At 45.5% G+C, this 17,948-nt stretch overlaps 1 protein-coding gene across 4 annotated transcripts in view; it reads left to right on the plus strand.

The window, feature by feature from the left end:
• tspan4a (tetraspanin 4a) overlaps positions 1 to 17,948 on the plus strand; it is a 57,713-nt gene that overhangs the window by 17,697 nt on the left and 22,068 nt on the right. For 3 of the 4 annotated variants that reach the window (XM_042060794.1, XM_042060795.1, XM_042060793.1), the window contains exon 2: positions 6,643 to 6,722. In XM_042060794.1, coding sequence (XP_041916728.1) covers positions 6,660 to 6,722 — 63 coding nt within the window. In that variant the 5' untranslated portion in view covers positions 6,643 to 6,659. Of the gene's footprint in view, positions 1 to 5,214; positions 6,723 to 17,948 lie in introns of those variants that run through there. The other variant, XM_042060792.1, reaches the window with a different exon arrangement.

Here is a 17,948-nt window from a genome sequence, read left to right on the forward strand (position 1 = left end):
CCATCCCATTAAGACCTAGGTACACCCAGTCCAGTGCATGGGGGCAGCCGTGGCCTACTGGTTAGCGCTTCGGACTTGTTACCAGAGGGTTCCCGGTTCAAACCCCGACCAGTAGGCACGGCTGAAGTGCCCTTGAGCAAGGCACCTAACCCCTCACTGCTCCCCGAGCACCACTGTTGTTGCAGGCAGCTCACTGCGCCGGGATTAGTGTGTGCTTCACCTCACTGTGTGCTGAGTGTGTTTCACTAATTCACGGATTGGGATAAATGCAGAGACCAAATTTCCCTCACGGGATCAAAAGAGTATATATACTTATACTTATACACTGTTTGGACCTTGGTAATAAATAGAAAAAACAAATATGGGTCATTCCACGTCAATTCAACCAGGGCTCACGCAGTTAGGTCTCAAAAAATTCTGAAAAAAATACCTATAGGTATTTATAGGTAATAGGTGTACCTATGTTACCCAGGAGACACACTGTAAAATGACTTGTATGTAAGATCAATACTTTTCAAGATACAGCCAGTTTTACGGGGGGGGGGTCGATGTTGTTCGGCCTCTTTTTTTTTTTGTCAAAGTTCACAAGCCCATAGCGCAAGAACTAAACCATGTAGGAGGCTCAAATTTTGCATGCTGGTACATGACTTTTTGTGAGAGTGTTTCTACGTATCTCAATAAGGAACATAAATCAAGAGCCTATGTGGAGTACAAATATATCTTCTGAAGGCCTAAACAGAGCCCAGCCAAAAACTCCAATACAATTTTGATCAAATTTGAGGGACAGCTATGACCATGCAGGTCATCCAGACCAAATGCTATATACTATTCCTATTTATGTACCAGCATGCAAAATGTGAGCCTCCTACATGGTGTAGTTCTTGCACTATGGGCTTGTGAACTTTGACAAAAAAAAGAGGCCAAACAAAATTGACACCCCCCTCCCCCCGTAAAACTGGCTGTATCTTGGAAAGTATTGATCTTACATAAAAGTAATTTTACAGTGTGTCTCCTGGGTAACATAGGTACATAGGTTTCAGAATATTTTGAGACCTAAGTGCGTGGGCCCTGGTTGAATTGATGTGGAATGACCCATAAGCATCATTAAAGCCACATTAGTATCCTAACACTTGAACAAGTTAGTCCTTTCACTTGACAATATTATAATGATATAATGTTCTGATCTAAAATAAGATATTTTTAAATTATTTCAGATATTAAGGGATTTGGTGATGGTATGATTTTCATCTTTCTTTTCACAACTTTGGTATCACACCTCTTTCAGGTCCTGCCACTGGTGTACTAATAAATGAGATATGGCACTGAGCATACATGCTGTCTGTCTTGAAAGTGCTTGACCTGCTGTGTTACTAAAGTGACAAAAGGGCAACATTTTTATTCATATTAAGAGTAAACAAACCCTGTGTGGCTCGATGAAACCACCAAACCTGGTAGGATATCTGCTGTTGTGCACTTCTTTTTTATGTATTTATATTCTTATTTATTTATTTTTTTGGCCTACAGCCATTCTCCCATGTCATTTCACGCTTCTCTCACACAGTATTTTGCTCAGTTCAATTCTCTCATGTATTACTTATGTGTATAGATTCTTGGCAATTTTGCAATTGGGGATGAAGTGCTCAGTGTTTCTGCTCGTTGTGTTTAGATGTTGGATAGATATTGCAAGCCTGGAGAGATCCTTATTGGCCTTAACCTAGTCTCTCCCTCAACCTGAAATGCTCCATCACTATAATAATGACTGTTAAGAGCAGCGTATTAGGAGTATATAGTATAGTATATATACTCTTTTGTTCCTGTGAGGGAAATTTGGTCTCTGCATTTATCCCAATCCGTGAATTAGTGAAACACACTCAGCACACAGTGAGGTGAAGCACACACTAATCCCGGCGCAGTGAACTGCCTGCAACAACAGCAAACAACACTTCAGCCGTGCCTACTGGTCGGGGTTCGAACCGGCAACCCTCCGGTTACAAGTCCGAAGCGCTAACCAGTAGGCCACGGCTGTCCCCACTGCACTCCTCACTGGGGATTTTTGATGTCTTGATGTGGCACATTAATCAAAACTTAGTCTGTATTTCTATGTAGCGGCACACATAGTTTTAATTATTCATTAAGCGGACACAAATATATTGGCCTACAAGTAACCCAACTGTCTAACCAGCTTATGTCAAACGCAATTCCAGTGTTATATACTGTACGAGGCACTTAAGGAATCATTGCTCATCCTCTTGGTGAACACAGCTCCACAAGGATGGGTATGGGGTATTAAGGGGTTGGATGGTGTATAAACAGGTGGGTATGGGGTTCTAAGTAAGTAAGTAAGTATTGTATTTATATAGCGCATATAAAGGGGTGGGGATGGGGTATAACGTATTAAGGAGTGGGGTAATAAGGGATGGGTTAGAAAGGGATGGGGATGGGGTATTAACGGATGTGGATGGGGCATGAAGGAATAGGGGTGATGGGGGGGGGGGGGGGGGGGGGGCATTAATTGACCACGGGCCCTGTCACTCATACACGGCACTGTAGTGGTTGATTGAAATGGTATCTCAAAGGTCCGTTGCCTTCAGTCTAACAACAAATGATGTGAGTGAGGACATTGCTAATATGATGGATGTTCCTTTATTACTGCAATATCCTGCTAGCAGTACATTCCTATGTTAATTCCTAAGCCTTCTTTATCTCTCTGTATTGCTCTAACTTTCATTAATTTACTGTTTACCTCGACATTTGTCTACATTTTTCAAATTTCAAAACGATAAATGTTTTGTTTTATCTGTCTCTATGATGTATGATATTGGCTTGCCTTCTGTCAAAATAGTACTCAAAGTCAAAGTAACCACAGATGCCTAATTTAGTGTCAATAATACTGAATATAACATATATAGGGTTATATATAGGGCGCTGAAACAGCAAAGCTGTATCCTGGTGCCTTAAACATATTTTACAGTCTACATCTCCTTTAGCAGTAAAAATTGTTCTTCAAACCCACACAAGGCAGAGAGAAACTTCAAAGACCTCCTCATAGCCTTTTTGTAAGTAGGCCAATCTTTAGTAAAGATTCCCACTGGTTCTAAATATCTGTCCTCAAAATAATTTCCCTCCATCCTCTCAAAACGGAGGCCAGTTGACTAAAATTACTAACGTGTCGATTAATGTATGTATTATTTATGGGATGTTTGAATTATAACCTACTTAAGATCCATCACACCATATATAATTCATTTATATGATATTTTCCTACGGTGACGCTCATGATTCTTAGTTTCTATCCTTAAGTGCCCCCCCCCCTTTTTTTTACACTTTTTCGGCTAGGCAGAAGTACCCTCTTTCAAAACAGAGAGGCAATTGGAAATGCTCCAGGTCTTCCTTTCAATATGTGAAATACATTGCAATCCAGTGGCTGCCTGACACAAACAAATGAGTAATACTTTTTCTGCATGGTTTGTTATGTTAGCGAATTAAACTGTTTTAAGGCAGTATTCACAAAGTAATGCTGTAAGGTGTAGCCCCAAATGGAAGGTTTCCATAGGTGATCTGTTTGAAAAGACAGGGCAAGATGGGTGGGGAAGATGAGTAGTGAAGAGGAGAGAGCATTAAGTGTGGTTAGGGAGAGAGTGTGAGAGGGAGGGAGTGCGAAAGGAAGGGAGTGGAGAGGGAGGGAGGGAGGGAGGGAGGGAGAGAAAAGCACAGGCAGTTCTCTTAATGATGCCTCTCGGATTAGTGTCCTAGGCTGTGAAAGGTTGCAGAGTGTCACTCTAAATGAGGACTGCTCTCTGAGAAAGGGAGGATGGGGAATTAGAGATAGAGAGGGCTGGCTGTGAGTCATTACATACCACTTGCAATCTGCTTTTTCTGCAGCAGATTCTTAGTGCAGTGTGTTCCATCAATTCTGGCAATTACATTCAAGGGGTGTCAGTTTGTCTTTTTTTGGTTATGCACTCCTGCTCGTAATTGTCCACTGTCGGTATTGTGCTGTGCTTACTTGTCCGCACAGAGGCATTTGTAAGCGAGCCCGCATTGTTTGCCAACAGGACATGCTGTGAAATCTGATCACACGCTGACACATGCTTCACAGCCTGCGCGGCTCAGTGGGCTACCTGTCTCTTTAAGCAACGCACGCCAGCATATGAATGGGGGGGGGGGGGGGGGCAGCAGGCGAAAGTCACGCGTGCCACAGCAAAAAAAGAAAACACGTCAGCCTTTGGACCACCACTTCAGATTGCACGGTCAAATCAAAACACTCGTTTTTTCAGACAGAGCCTCCTGATTACACATCCGCGTGCAAATGAGAGGCTTGCAATCGCAGTGATTGACGGCTCCCCTGACAGCAGTTCTCAGGCTGCCACATGTGATGAGCTGCGTGAAGTGAAATATAATTTTTTTTGTGTGTGTGTGTGTGTGTGTTGTTAGAGTGTTTGGTTTAAACAGAGTTTGTGCTGCAAGGACCGCTCCAGCATGGGGAGGGAAAGACGCACAGGGAGAGAAAGAGAAGGGGATGGAGAAAGAGAGAGAGAGAGGCAGAGTAAATGAGAGAGAGAGGAGAAAGAGTGAATGAGAGAGGGAGAAGAGAGAGAAAGACAGCATGAGAAAGTGAGCGAGAGAGAGAGTGAAAGAGGCAGAGTGAACAATAAAGGGACAAAAGAGAGAGATTGAGAGAGAGGGAAGGAGAAGAGAGATTGAGAGGGAGAGAGAGGGAGCAAGTGGCAAAGTGAAGGAGTAATGAGAGAGAAAAGAGAGAGAGAGAGCAAGAGGCTGAGTGAGGAGAGAAAGTGAGTGCATGAGGCAGAGTGATGTAGAGAGAGAGAGAGAGAGAGAGAGTCTCTTGCGCAGGAGTAATGTGCTGCATGGAACTGGTGCGATAACGGAAGCACTGGTTTCCTTTGTGTGTGTGGTCACGGGAGAGGAAGTGTAAGAGACAGGACGAGGCAGATGAAAGGGATTGGCCGCTCGCTGTAGGGGCGTGTCTCCGGTCTAAGTGACTGCTAGGATACTCCTCCTTCTCAAGGTTTGGGGACAGTTACCGATGAAGAGGGGAGCCTCTTGTGCTGTGTGTGCGACAGAGGGGTTTGTGGGCGTCTATGCACGCGCGTGTGTGTGACACCGCATAGGGTGGAGGGGAGGAGAAGGAGGAGGGGAAGCCAGAGAGGGAGGGAGGGAGGGGAGAGAGAGAGGGAGAGAGAGAGAGAGAGCTCCAGGCTTTAACTGGACTCCTATTATAATGCTGCAGTCTGTTTTTTCTCCACTGCAAGGAAAGCATCCACCTCTTCCACTCGGTGTCTCTGGGGTTGAATTTGACCCCTCAAGGCAACTACCTGTCCTCCTCTACCTGGTGAGGAGACACAGGACGTACAGCTGAAGAAGGAAGAAAGGGACGACACTTGGAATTCCTGTCAGAAGAACGGTTGAGATCCGAGGCTGGGACCATTGGGAAATAAAATCAAGACTGAGTGTGTGAGAGAAAGAAGGAGTGTGTGTGTGAGAGAGAGAGAGAGAGAGAGAGAGAGAGAGAGGGAGAGGGAGAGTAGCATAAAGATCAGAAGCAGGCAGCAAAGAACAAGCTGAAGCACTGAGCTGAGGAGGACCACAGACCGGTGAAACGGAAGCAGGCAGCCTGCTGGGGTACCCACTGCATGCTGAGGACATCTCCGTGAAGAAGCAGCCACTGGAGCTACAGGAACTCTTTTTACCTGATTTCAGATGGATATACATGTTTTTTTCTCTCATGCTATATCTGTATTCAGTTCTTATACAACCTCACAACCTTTATTCCTGTAATTTGTTTTATTCATTCATTCTGTTCTTTTAACTCAAACTTTCTGGTAACTGTTTTAAATGTATTTGTGTTAGTCGACGTGTCTGTGTAGACTTGCATTGGAGAGTTGTTGTGAGTGAACAGGAGCGAGCTTCAACTATAAAGCCCAGCTGAAGCGTTTCAAAGAGCTGCCAGAGCACCTGCCAGAGCCCAGCCCACAGGAGCTGTTCTCACTCTCAAAGTGAGAGGAAACTGGCTAGATTAGAAAGGCGCATGAGTGTCAGAAACGGATTTCAAGAGAAGCCTGAAGCTTTACGGACATTTTAATCTCATGGAATTATACGCTGGTACCAGACAATTACCACCATAGATCTGAAAGCTGTTGTTTTAATCTACGTGCCTGGTTGACTGGCAAAACACACCTTCCCTGTGGCACGACCAATGATGTAAACTTCATTGCTTTTTTTTAGAGTCAAGCTTTTCAGAGAAGGGGTTTTTGTGGAGACGTTGAGCTGTTAGTGGAAAGGGGATTGGGGAAGGGTCCGTTTGCATTCTCCTCGCTTGTGACTTCACCTTTATCGATCTGGGGATCATCTGGCCTCTGGGGGCCACCGCGCCGGGCCCCAACCCCAAGATGCGGCGCTCGAGCACGGATGAGACGCCGTACCGGCGCAGTCCGTCACTGGACAGCAAGGCAGGCTCACCGCCGCTGCGCTACAGCGGGGAGTACGAGTACCGCAGCTCGCCGTTCACCTTCGGCTTCCGGACCACGCCGGGTCCGCAGGCGGCCAAGGGTCGCTACACGTCCACGCAGGGCAGGAAGTACGTGGTGTTTTACCTGGACCTCTCTTTCATCTTCCTCCTAGAGCTGCGGCGCTGCAGGATGGCAGAGGGCTGCATGCGAGCCCTGCGCTATGGCATGGTCTTTTTCAACCTGCTCTTCTGGGTGAGTGCCTGTGTTTACCACTTACTATCTCTCGACCTCTATTGGTGTGTATGTGTGTGTGTGTGTGTGTGTGTGTGTGTGTGTGTGTGTGTGTGTGTGTGTGGAAATGGGCAGTGTGACGGAAAGGTAAGGACTGGTTCAGTTATTTATTTATGAGTGGATGAATGTATATCACAGATGATGTAAAGAAGTTTATCTGTGTTCTGTAAAAGTGCACAATACTCTCTCTCTCCATCTGTGTCTCCCTCTTTATCCCCCTCTCTCTCCCTCCCTCTCCCTCTCTCTCTCCCCCTCTTGCTCTCTCCTGTCTCTTTCTCTCCCTCTGTATCCCCCCTCTCTCCCCCCCCCCCCTCTCTCTCCCACTCTATCTCTCTTTCTCTCTCTCTCTTTCTGCATTTTCATGCAAGGCTGATGTAGATCGTTGTGCTTTAGTGATCGAAATTAATCAATGTGTGGATGTCCCCTAGTGATTCTTGTTTTTTTTTTTAATTAAGTTAGATCTGAGATAGCTCTGTGAGGGGTTATGCTATTTCTCTTTTCCATTTCTCCTTTAAAATGCATGCATTGATAATACTCCTGCAATACCTCTCAGTGCCTTGGCCCTCACACATCCCATATCACATCCCCTATTATGCATTGGCACCTGCCTCCCTTGCCTCTGTCTGTCTGAGATATTTACATTGGTCACAGCCCCTGATAATATCTCTCTGCCCTTGGGAGGGGAGAGCGAGTGACTCAGTCAGTCAGATTAAATCAGACAGTCTGCCCCTCTCACTTCATCTCAGCCTCCGTGACACACAGTGGCCCGTGTTCCTCAAAACCAGATAGCCCCTTTACTCATCTCCTCCTCTCCCCTCAGTGCACCTGCCTTTCTCAGTGTGTGTGCCAAGCATGCATGCGTGGGTGGGTGGCTGTTTGTGAAGGGGCTGTGTGTGTAGGTGTGTGTGTGTGCGCGTGTGTGTACGTGTGTGTGTGTGTGTGGTGTGTTTGTACGCATGTGTTTGAGATCGTGGACCAGTACATCAGTGTGTACATAATGTAATTCTGTGGAGTTGTAAATATAGTGCCCTTTTTGCTTAGTGTGCAGGTGTGCACCTTATTTGGTAATAAAACGCAGCCTTTGACAGTTCTTGAATTGCAATCTTGCCGCAATCTCCTCAGGTGAGAGCCAGTCACCCCAGAGCTCTTTAAATCAGAGACTGTCAGGAGCGGGTCAGCTCATTTATGTGATTTGGGGGGGGGGTCAGCAGCTGGTGGAATTGGGTCGGCTCAAGCGGGATAAAGAAAGGGCTGGTTGGGTAAATCAGGGGAGTGGTGACTGTCCCCCCCAGATTAGTGTTGATGCATGTACCACCGCCTCGTAGCCTTCTGTGAGTCAGAGAAGCCCTTAATAAGCTGAATTGGGCCAAGTACACAAGTACACAGACGAGGCAGGGTGCCCCTTTCAAAACAACAGGGCGTTTCTTTTGTATGAATGAGTCTTCTTATTCACATGTGAACACACACATACACACACACACACACACACACACACACACACACCCGCATACACACACACACACACACACACCCGCATATACACACACACACACACACACACACACACACACACACTCATACCTTGATGAAGCCATTAACAAACATGCTCATACACATCCACCACATTTATTTTCATCTACTAGGGAGCAATAGATAACAATGTGATCATTCTGTTGCCACAGCCCTGTAGACATGATACAGTATGTCGGAATCTGTGGGAACATCGCTAGGATTAACGCAACACTTTCAGCTTTTGTGTTTATCCACTTTCCTACATTAGACATTCAACTCCCCGGAGGTCTCAATACATTTTAAATATTTTAACATTCTCACAATCTGACCAGAGTGAGGCATATAGCCCGGAGTGGTCGAACTCCCACTGAACTGGACACATGGGTATCAGTAATTTCCTGAAGAGCCGCTGAACAGGCAGCGAGAGAAAAGGAGATAAAGCCACCATTTCCCACAGCCAGTGGTGGCAGAGCTCCGATTTGGGGTATAAATGACTTAACTGTGGAATTACACCAACAATGCCCCCAAAAATATCTGCGGGTTCTTGGTGCTAATGCATTGCTCTAATCGCACAGCTTGCAGCCGACCCCCGTCGCGTCCCGGAGAGCTCCCAATCAGCCACTCAATTACTGTCACTCTGTAATTGGACTTGTTAATGTGGAGCTGGCATTTTCACACGGTGGAACCTGGGGCTGTGTGTGGGGAGAGATGGAGAGAGAGAGAGAAAGAGAGAAAAGGTGAGAGGTGGGAGAAAGGGGAAAGAGGGAATAAATAAACATAATAAACAAACATCCTAACAAAAGGGGAAAATTACAGGAGTGGTGGAAATAGATCAAGTCTGAAGTTCTATCCATGAATGTTTGTGTTCACTTGTCTGCTTACTGTAAGTGGGCCAAAGCACAGCAGTCGACAGACTCCATAAGCACATATTGAGCAACCATAGGCAAGTTATGTCCCCTTTGATTTACGATGATCAATGCTGTTCTGGCATTTGTGCCGTGGTTCTGGTCGATCACTTCTGTCCCATGAAGGATTGCACTGCTCTGATAGGGTTGGGGACGGAGGCGGGGGTGAGGTTATCTGGCAATGTCTTGTTCAATATTTCCTCTTAACAATAATGCCACTGTTGCTCAGCATCCAAAGCAATGGCTGCATTATGTTTTATGTTCCTGTGGTCTTGATGAATAGAACTAAGCCAATGCCAGATCCAAAGATTTTCTGGCATATTTAGAAGCTGCTACAAGCTTCTGGTACAGCTTACTTTTTAGTCCATAATGTTGGACTAATAGCATTTGTTACCATTTTAAAGAAAACAGCAGACGGTCACAGCACATGCTTCAAGGGCTGTTTTCTAAATGTCAACTTTCTCTTTCAAACATTATGCTGCACACGGCCGACAATGAAAACAAAATGACTGTTCCCTCTGGAGACCAATCCAAATCTTAACCTTAAGAAATCTTTCAGTTGTGTTCCCACTAAAAGCACCAAGAAACTCTTCCATAACACAGCTTTTTACATAATTGGACCCAAAGCACACATAAATGCACCTTCCCCCATTTGGTCTGTCGCAATTCTTTTCTTACATTGACAAGGTTGAAGAAGGGAGCCGAAGATTTCGGAAAATCTAAACAGCGTGCATTAGTATCAGACATCAATCGACTAGACGTCAGAACTCTATTGAAGGCATTTTGCATAAAATGTAAAATGACTTTCAAATTCCTCTACAGTCTAAAGTATGTACAAACTAACTATGCACCAGTCTCAAATGAAAGAATGAAAAAGAAAAACATGAAAGTGTTGTTGGATCACAGTCTCTTCAGAAAGTGAGTTTCATGGTCTGTGTCCTTGTAACCTTTGCTGGCTCAGTACTGGCATGCTGGGGGAAAGGAAGGCTTTCAGGGGCTTGACTAGATACTGTAATGATCAGATGAAACAGAGTGTGACTCACCTGAATGGACGGCTCTTTGTGAACTTTGAGCTTTTGGGCGGCAAGGGCAGGAGCGAATGTCAATACATATGAACAGGGCAACAAATCACAACGCAACGCAACGCAACAGAAATGCCACAGGCAGGGGCCTGGAATGGCAGCTACATAAATCTAATTTGGTGAAACAATCCCGTAGAGTATTTGTCCGGCTGTGACCTTGATCTCGAGGACCTGTTGTCTGGACACATACTAAACCCATTTCATTAGATCACGCTGTATATATTGGCATCACTAAACGCAATGTCAGTAATGACATTAGTTGCATAGCATTGTGAGTGCTTGTTTCATTGAGTATTGTGTCGTGTGTTTGTGTGTGTGCCTTGGAGGCTTGGTGGGCAGAAAGTCTGAAGCAGGCTTGATGTCTTGTTCTCAGATGGTTTGGTTGGTCATCACAGCGCAGGGAGTCACCGTTTGCCAGTGCAGGCTGCCAGAAAAAGACGAGCCGCCTGAAGCTATCCAGCACACTTTCATCCAGGCAACACATTGGCTGCCTCAGACTCCTGGATGCCTGAAATGTTGGCCATCACGCTCCAGATGGTGCATGAAGGAAACAAAACAAAATTGATCAACAATGTCTGAAGTGACCGTGTCCTCGAATCTTTGTGAATGAGCCCCCGCGCTAACGACAGAAGGGTTGAGATCCTGCACAAGATGCCGCTCAATCTCCCTGTGTTGTTGCAGATGTGTGCCTGGCATTTCTGGAGCATTTTTCAACAGCGGCTCATTGAGCCCAAACCTAAGATGCCTTCAGTCTTAATGTTGTGATGTGATTGGATTCGGAAGTGTTATACAGCACCATTAGCCTGTCGCTAATGGAGTAAATCAATCTTCAAGTAGATTTGGAATAGGTTTTTCAATATCTCATTGACTATAGTTGCGAAATCTGTCCTTGTTGGGTTAAGGATGTAAAATTGTTTTGTGGATACATCATGTTTATCCCAATGAAGAGAGCAAGGTCAGAGTTAAAAGCTCAAGTGAGGAAACACAAATCAAGCCATTTTCTCTCATCTCACTCTAGATTGTACATCATAGTTGACTTAAACGGAGAAGAGAAGAAGAACCATCTAGTCAGCCCCCATTGCTGAAAATATTGTCCTTTGTTTCTTGATCGTTTCTTGGCTGTGGGCAGAAATCTATAGCATCGGTAATCCATGTGCATTGTGATGACGCCTCTGTGTCACACTGTTCCTGTGAAATTGGTGCAGCAGAGAGTCGCTCTGTCTCCACACAGCGTTTAAATCCCCTCACAGCGTTTCTCCCTCACCTACAGTATCATGTCTCACATGAGAGAGGCAGAGACAGCCGTACATGCTGTGTACCCCTCTCTGTCTCTGCCCCCTTCATCTATCTACAGAAATGAGTTAAATCTCTATAGGCCACACCATCTCCGTTGCAGTAGCAGAGTTGTGAGCGAGGCGAGCAGCCTTTTCTCCATGCTGGTGAATAAACAAGTGAGTGACATTGATCCCTCAGCAGCTCTGGGCAGCTTGGGATATTTTTTTTCCCCCGGGGAGATCTGGATGCCCAAGCAGTCTCTTATCGCTTCAGTAATGAAAAGGAATCAATGTTGATTAAAAATAGCATCTAAGTCAGCAGAACAACTCTTAAGACACTGGGTGTACACGATTTGCAGTGCGCTAAGAGGCTGCGGAGTGTTTAATGTGTAAAACACCAAGGACTTTTGGCTTCAAAAGGAAACAGCTTTTTGAATTTTGAGGTAGGAAGGCAATTAAATGCTGGAATGGTGATGACTGCAAAGCAAAGCTAAAACCGGCAGGCTGTTGCCATATTTACATATGTATTACGGCGTTTTTTAAATCTCATTTACGGCGCTATTGCTGCATTCATTCTGTGTATTTGTAGCTGGTGGTTAACTGTGTGTAGATATGTTCAGCAATCAACTGTGACACACTGCTGATAACAATCACCGTTGCATCTTCAAATATACTGATTATCATAAAATTCATTTTCCGTTCTGAATGACAATGCTCTGGCCTGTGTTTGAAACCCTGCATAAAGCTGACATCTAGGCTTTCAGTGGGGAGACAGGCATAATTAAAATCAATGGTCTAATTTGCTTCAACTTGGTAGCATTGGCTATGAGACAAGCATGGGTAGTTTTGCCCTTGTGTATCCTCCCCCCCCCCTCTCTCTCCCCCTATTCCCATCTGATTTATAAATTAGTCTTAAACAGGCCAGGGAGTCAGATACCCTCATGTGTGTATGAAGAGACACACTGGAGATAAGATGAGTGTCTCATTGCCACTGATGCAGCCCAGGCAGGGGGGTAGGGTTGGGCTGACAACAAGAGACGAAACGGGGGCGGAGGGGGGAAAAATAGGGAGAGAGAAAGATCGAGCGGGGTGTCAAAGAAGAAAGAGACTAAGCTGAAGGGCTTAAGCCAGTGAGAGGTAAAGAAATAGAGAAAGGGCTTAAAATGCAGCCACAGACGGCTGGCACAGCGTGGAAGCATGCAGCTTTGCCTGGGCTCCGTGTGACTGATAGCTTGGGACTGTCGCAGTCCACAGACAGCTGCCTGTGCTTTGGCTGCGGCACGGGGGTGGCCCAGGGGAGGAGAGGTGACCCGAATTGGAAAGACAAACACAAACACAAACGCAAACATTAACACATACACACGCACGCACAATAAACACGCGCACGGGGGCGCGTCGCACATCCAGCTAAATGAATTAGCAGGGCCTTAATGATAACGCAGGGCCCAGCGGTGTCCAAGCGTCGGCGGACAAGCCAGTAAACGCTCTGAGGTGTGAGCAGAATGCCAGAAGAGGAGACTGATTTGGATGAAGCAGGAGAGAGAGAGAGAGAGAGAGAGAGGAAGGGAGATGGTTGGGGAAGAGGACGAGTGGAGCAGGTGTGGAGCAGCAGGGAGGACAGGGAGGAGAATCTACAGACGGAGCCAGATTGGCTGATTCATAAGGCCTATCTCTTAACGAGCATTCATTCATTAATCAAAAATTTCTTCCAGCGATGAGTTGAGGAAAAAAAGCTGCAGCAGCACCAGCGTACGCGTTCCCCACTCATCAAAAGGCTGAGCAGCATTTCGAGACAACAGCCCAGGGCAGCTTATTGAATTACGTCGATGATGAGTGGCTCTCAGCACATAGAGCTGATTATCGAGAAACAATCACTTCCCAATCTCATTCCATTTGGTGCAAAGAGCTCATCACTGATGCAGGAGTCAGTATCTGCTCACAGATGCCTCCACAGACCTGCTGCCTGGCCTCCGGTATTCATGGCCGAGCATGAGTCTTCAAAGCCATCCTCGTGCTGACACACGCTCTTTCGTCTTTAGATCCGTACTCGGAGACTCAGCAGCATACTGTGCGTGCGTATCATTAGCGACGTGGACAATACGGTTGTCCGGATTACATTATCCGCGCTTCCCACTTGAATGAGAGCTTCCCATTCATCATGCAGATCCACTTTGTTCTGGTGTGCTGTCGAACACGGCTGAATTGATTCAGCACAAAGCAACAAAGGCGGACTCATTACCTGCAATGGGATGAAATGAGGAGTCTCCCGAACTCATCCCGCCACGTGCGGCACCGCCTGGTACCCACTGGGATAATCCCCAACCCCAAGAGCACGCCACATCTCCAGCACCGCCGAGCCGTCGGGCAGAGTAATTCACCATTCAGCATTCAGGGTGTGTGGACAGATTTGGCATTCAGGAAAGGCAGCAAGGACCCCGAGATTATTGAGGTTGGAAAATGATGGACTGAAAGTGTATGAGGAGAGATATGCAACGGAGTGGAGGGATGAGGGTTGGGGGGTGGGGGAGGATGAAGTTGGCGAGAAAAAGGTGGCAGCTACAGTCACAGTCGGTGGGAAGCATTTGTGATTGGCTTGGCTACCAACACAAAACCCCCTCGCTGAACACCAGGGCCTGACGTAACCGGGTGTGCGCTGCGTGTAGCCGCTAAGCGTGTGGATTTAGGGAGAAGTTGGAGGCAGCCGTTCAGTGAGCTGGAACCAATCTTTGGTCTGGAGTTGTGTTGTGGCGGTGCCCAGAGCCGGAGCTCCAGTGCACATCCTGCCAGAGGCCTAGTGGGGTGATATCATTTAACAGAGAATTTTGAATTTTGCCGCCAGGGTATACCGCATTAGGGCACTAAAAGCTCATATTTAAGATTGCATGAGTCCCTGCATAAAATTTATTTTTAAAATGCTTTTACATTTTAGCCGTACAGTACAACTCACACAGGAAACACACACACACACACACACAAACACTTACAGGCACACATACCCTTATACAGTCACACTCCTCCCACTCTATCTGGGTGACCATGAGTTTGTGTCTTTAGTGTTTTGAGAGCTTAAATAATTGTTGGTTCTTTTGTCGCTTAAACACACAGTGCTGTCAAAGGAACTCTAAGTGTGCAGAGCTCATGCCCCAGGACTGACAATCCGTCTACAGGAATGTAATTCAGCGGAGACTCATTGTCCCCTAATACTAACGAGATCTCCTTTCCTCCCACATCGCAGTCCAGCATAATCAGCTCTTGGATTCTCAGACGTTTCAGTATGACAGTATTATAACTGTCAGCCAGGTTTAGCTATATGCTCTTTTTTACTCAAATGTAAGTCAGCGCTTAAGAATGATTAGAGGGGGATTGTGTGTGTGTGTGGTGTGTGTGTGTGTGTGTGTGTGTGTGTGTGTGTGTGTGTGTGTGTGTGTATTAACCCAGCTTCCTTGGGTCCAAGAAAAAAAAACAATGGAAAGCTTGACACCAACACACCAGTTTTCGGCGACCTTTATAACCCTGCAAGTGTACAACTGCGCTGAAGGACCGTGTGTGGGGATCAACAACAACATGGTCATAGCTGTCATGGTGGAGGCAACCATCACACTAGGCGACGACACTTCAATACACAAAACTTAATACATGCATGATTCAGCACTGGACAGGGCTGCACCTGAAAGTAAACTGGCTGGCTTGCCTGCCTGCCTTGTGCCAATCATAGCGTGTCGGATTCTGCTCTACAAAATACAACCTTACATGACGAGATGCAGTCACAATAAAAGCTCAACTTCAGGTACTGGCAACGAAGGCCAACTTGTCAATGTGGCATCCATCCAAACATGAGGCATTCTGTCTGCTGCACCAGAATGGGGAGAGGGAGATGGTGAGGCACATATTAAATGGATTCTTTCCTTATAGACCCTTTCAACTGCTTGTGTGTTCTTAAGGCATATCCGGTGGCTCGACATTTTGTAGAGCATGACTAATTCATTTTCATTTCAAAGTATCTTCTTTGGTTTTCAACGTTTTTACCAGAAACCCGTCTTGACGACATTGTAGCGCTAACCTTATACAGTAGGAGCTCTGAAATGGGGTTTTCTGATAGGAAGCAGTAGGCGCTGCGCTTGCTATTGGGTTCAGTGCACCACAGTCAAACTTTGACCACGGTGTGCATCAGTGCTAACTGACCGGCAAGCTACCATGGCAAACCCTTATTGCATCGCACATGCCATTGAAAATAATGGGTTTCAGAGCGCAGTGGTGCCATTGTCAAATCTTATAGGCGCATAAGTCCCATACCAATTTCGCAACAATCCATAGCAAGCTTAAGCTTAAAACGGACTGTTTTTTTCTTCTGTATGAAATTTGTGCTGAGAAATATCATAAACTATAGCCTAACACACCTGATTTAGTATCAATTATTGAATCCAACAAATCAGCTTGCTCTTTCAATGCTTGCATGGACACTTGTTATGCTGCAAAACTGTTAAAATATCAACCCCTGAGTAATACCCTAAAAGTAATGTAAATGTAAAGTAATTTCCTTAATCTTTGGTAGTGTGATCAAATCGCCTATGATTCCTTGCTGAAGATCAAATGTTTATCGATTACATGTGAAGTATACTTCTCTCCCTGCTCTCTGTTGGTTTACCATCCCCCCCCCCCTATACTAACTTCACTCCCTCTTCTCTGTTTCCCTCCCTCAATTCCCTCTTTCACAAGCTAGGGTTATTTATAGCATTCAATGCTTGCAGCTCCTTGCAGTGGTTCCGATTACAGAGCCTCTGTATGTATATGAAAGGTGGTAACTGGGACATGCAGAATGCTACAGCTCTGCAGCATGTTTGAAATGTGTTTTTCTCAATACAGTAGCATGTGTACCCTCAAAGAAAAGTAAAAGAAAAGAGAGAGAGGGAGGAGGAAGAGATAGCGGACGCGAGCAGGAACACTGGGCTTCCCTTCTATTCTGCATTCTACTTAAAAGCCTGTCGCTGTACATGCCTGTTTATGGTTGTTCTTGCTGCTGTGCTGCTGACAGGTCCTCGTGATCACCCTTGGAGGCGGGAACCCCGTACAGTGATCATTTATTTATGAGTCATACACATGGCCATATGAATTAAACACAGCAGGGGGAGAGAGAGGAGTGCAGAGACTTAGCAGACATACATTAGGACCTCTTTTCCAGTCAACCAGACCTCCTTGGGTGCTCACTTACTGTATGTATGTCTCAATTAATGATGAGGATCAAACCTTGCAGCTGCAGAGCTTCTGATTCACTGTAATTGTGACACCTAACAGCCCTTACATTGTGAAACACTTAAAGCAACACCAAATAACTTTTCCTCTGTCACACTCACCATTTGTTCTGTCACAGCACCGGCTTTGCAAATAACAATGTCCACAGACAAGGTAGAACATGTTGCATGATTTTATGAAAGTATGATTTATTGCGACATCAGATCAATCAGTCAAATTTTAGCTTCTTATGTCTCATTCCATCGAACTACAGATCCGCTACCCGATCCGGCAAACGTACATACTGTAGTGCGGTTATAGTCGATAGAGGGCTGCGAAGCGAATGCAGAAAGTGCCGTTCACCCTGTTATGAGTTGATGAACCACTGAAACGATTTTCGAAACATTATTTTATGGTACAAAAAACTCTTTGGTGTTGCTTTAATGCACTTTTGTAATGGACTTAATTCATTTCTGTGCTGGTACCCTGACAACTGTTTCTATTGTCTTTGGGATTTAGCTCATCAAATTGGCTTGCGGTGTCATGTATGATGTCAGAATTATCCAAGAGGAAGAGATTTAATTGTGTGTATGAGTCCCTTTTAAAACATGCTGCACTGCTTCGTGTAGAGAGCTGTGTGATGAGTTTGTAATGGAAGGGCAAGTAGAGAATGCTATAGCTGGTCTCTACCCATTATCAGCAGTGTCGTAGAGGCTTGGTGGCTCCAGTGGATTTGGAGACTGATAGGACACAGATGAGTTTCAACAGTGATTTCTCTATACCAGGGCTGGAATGACCCAATGACCAATAAATCTACATTGCGGCGAGTTGACACAAATTATTCACTTTGACGAATTTATGTAGTTTCAGTCCTAGTTACTTTACTTTGAGCCATGCTCTTCCTTACTTGAATCACCTTTGAAAATAGAGGATTGAAGTAGCCTATATGGGTGTTTGGGAATGAACGTTGACTTAGATGCTTTTTGAGACTTTGAGCTAAATGTCCCAGCCCGGTGTTTAGGATGCATCATCAGGTTATCATTCAGGTAGCCTATATTTTCCATTAGAAAACTATCACGTAGCGAACGTGTTGTGGCTAACTCACTTAGCTCCTGTTAGTAGCCTAGGTTATGGTTATAAGCAAATGAGATGACAGTCGAAAGATGCAATTAGTGCTGTTATCAA

The sequence above is a fragment of the Alosa sapidissima genome, chromosome 14, assembly GCF_018492685.1.
Source record: "Alosa sapidissima isolate fAloSap1 chromosome 14, fAloSap1.pri, whole genome shotgun sequence".
Taxonomy (NCBI): Eukaryota; Metazoa; Chordata; class Actinopteri; order Clupeiformes; family Clupeidae; genus Alosa; species Alosa sapidissima.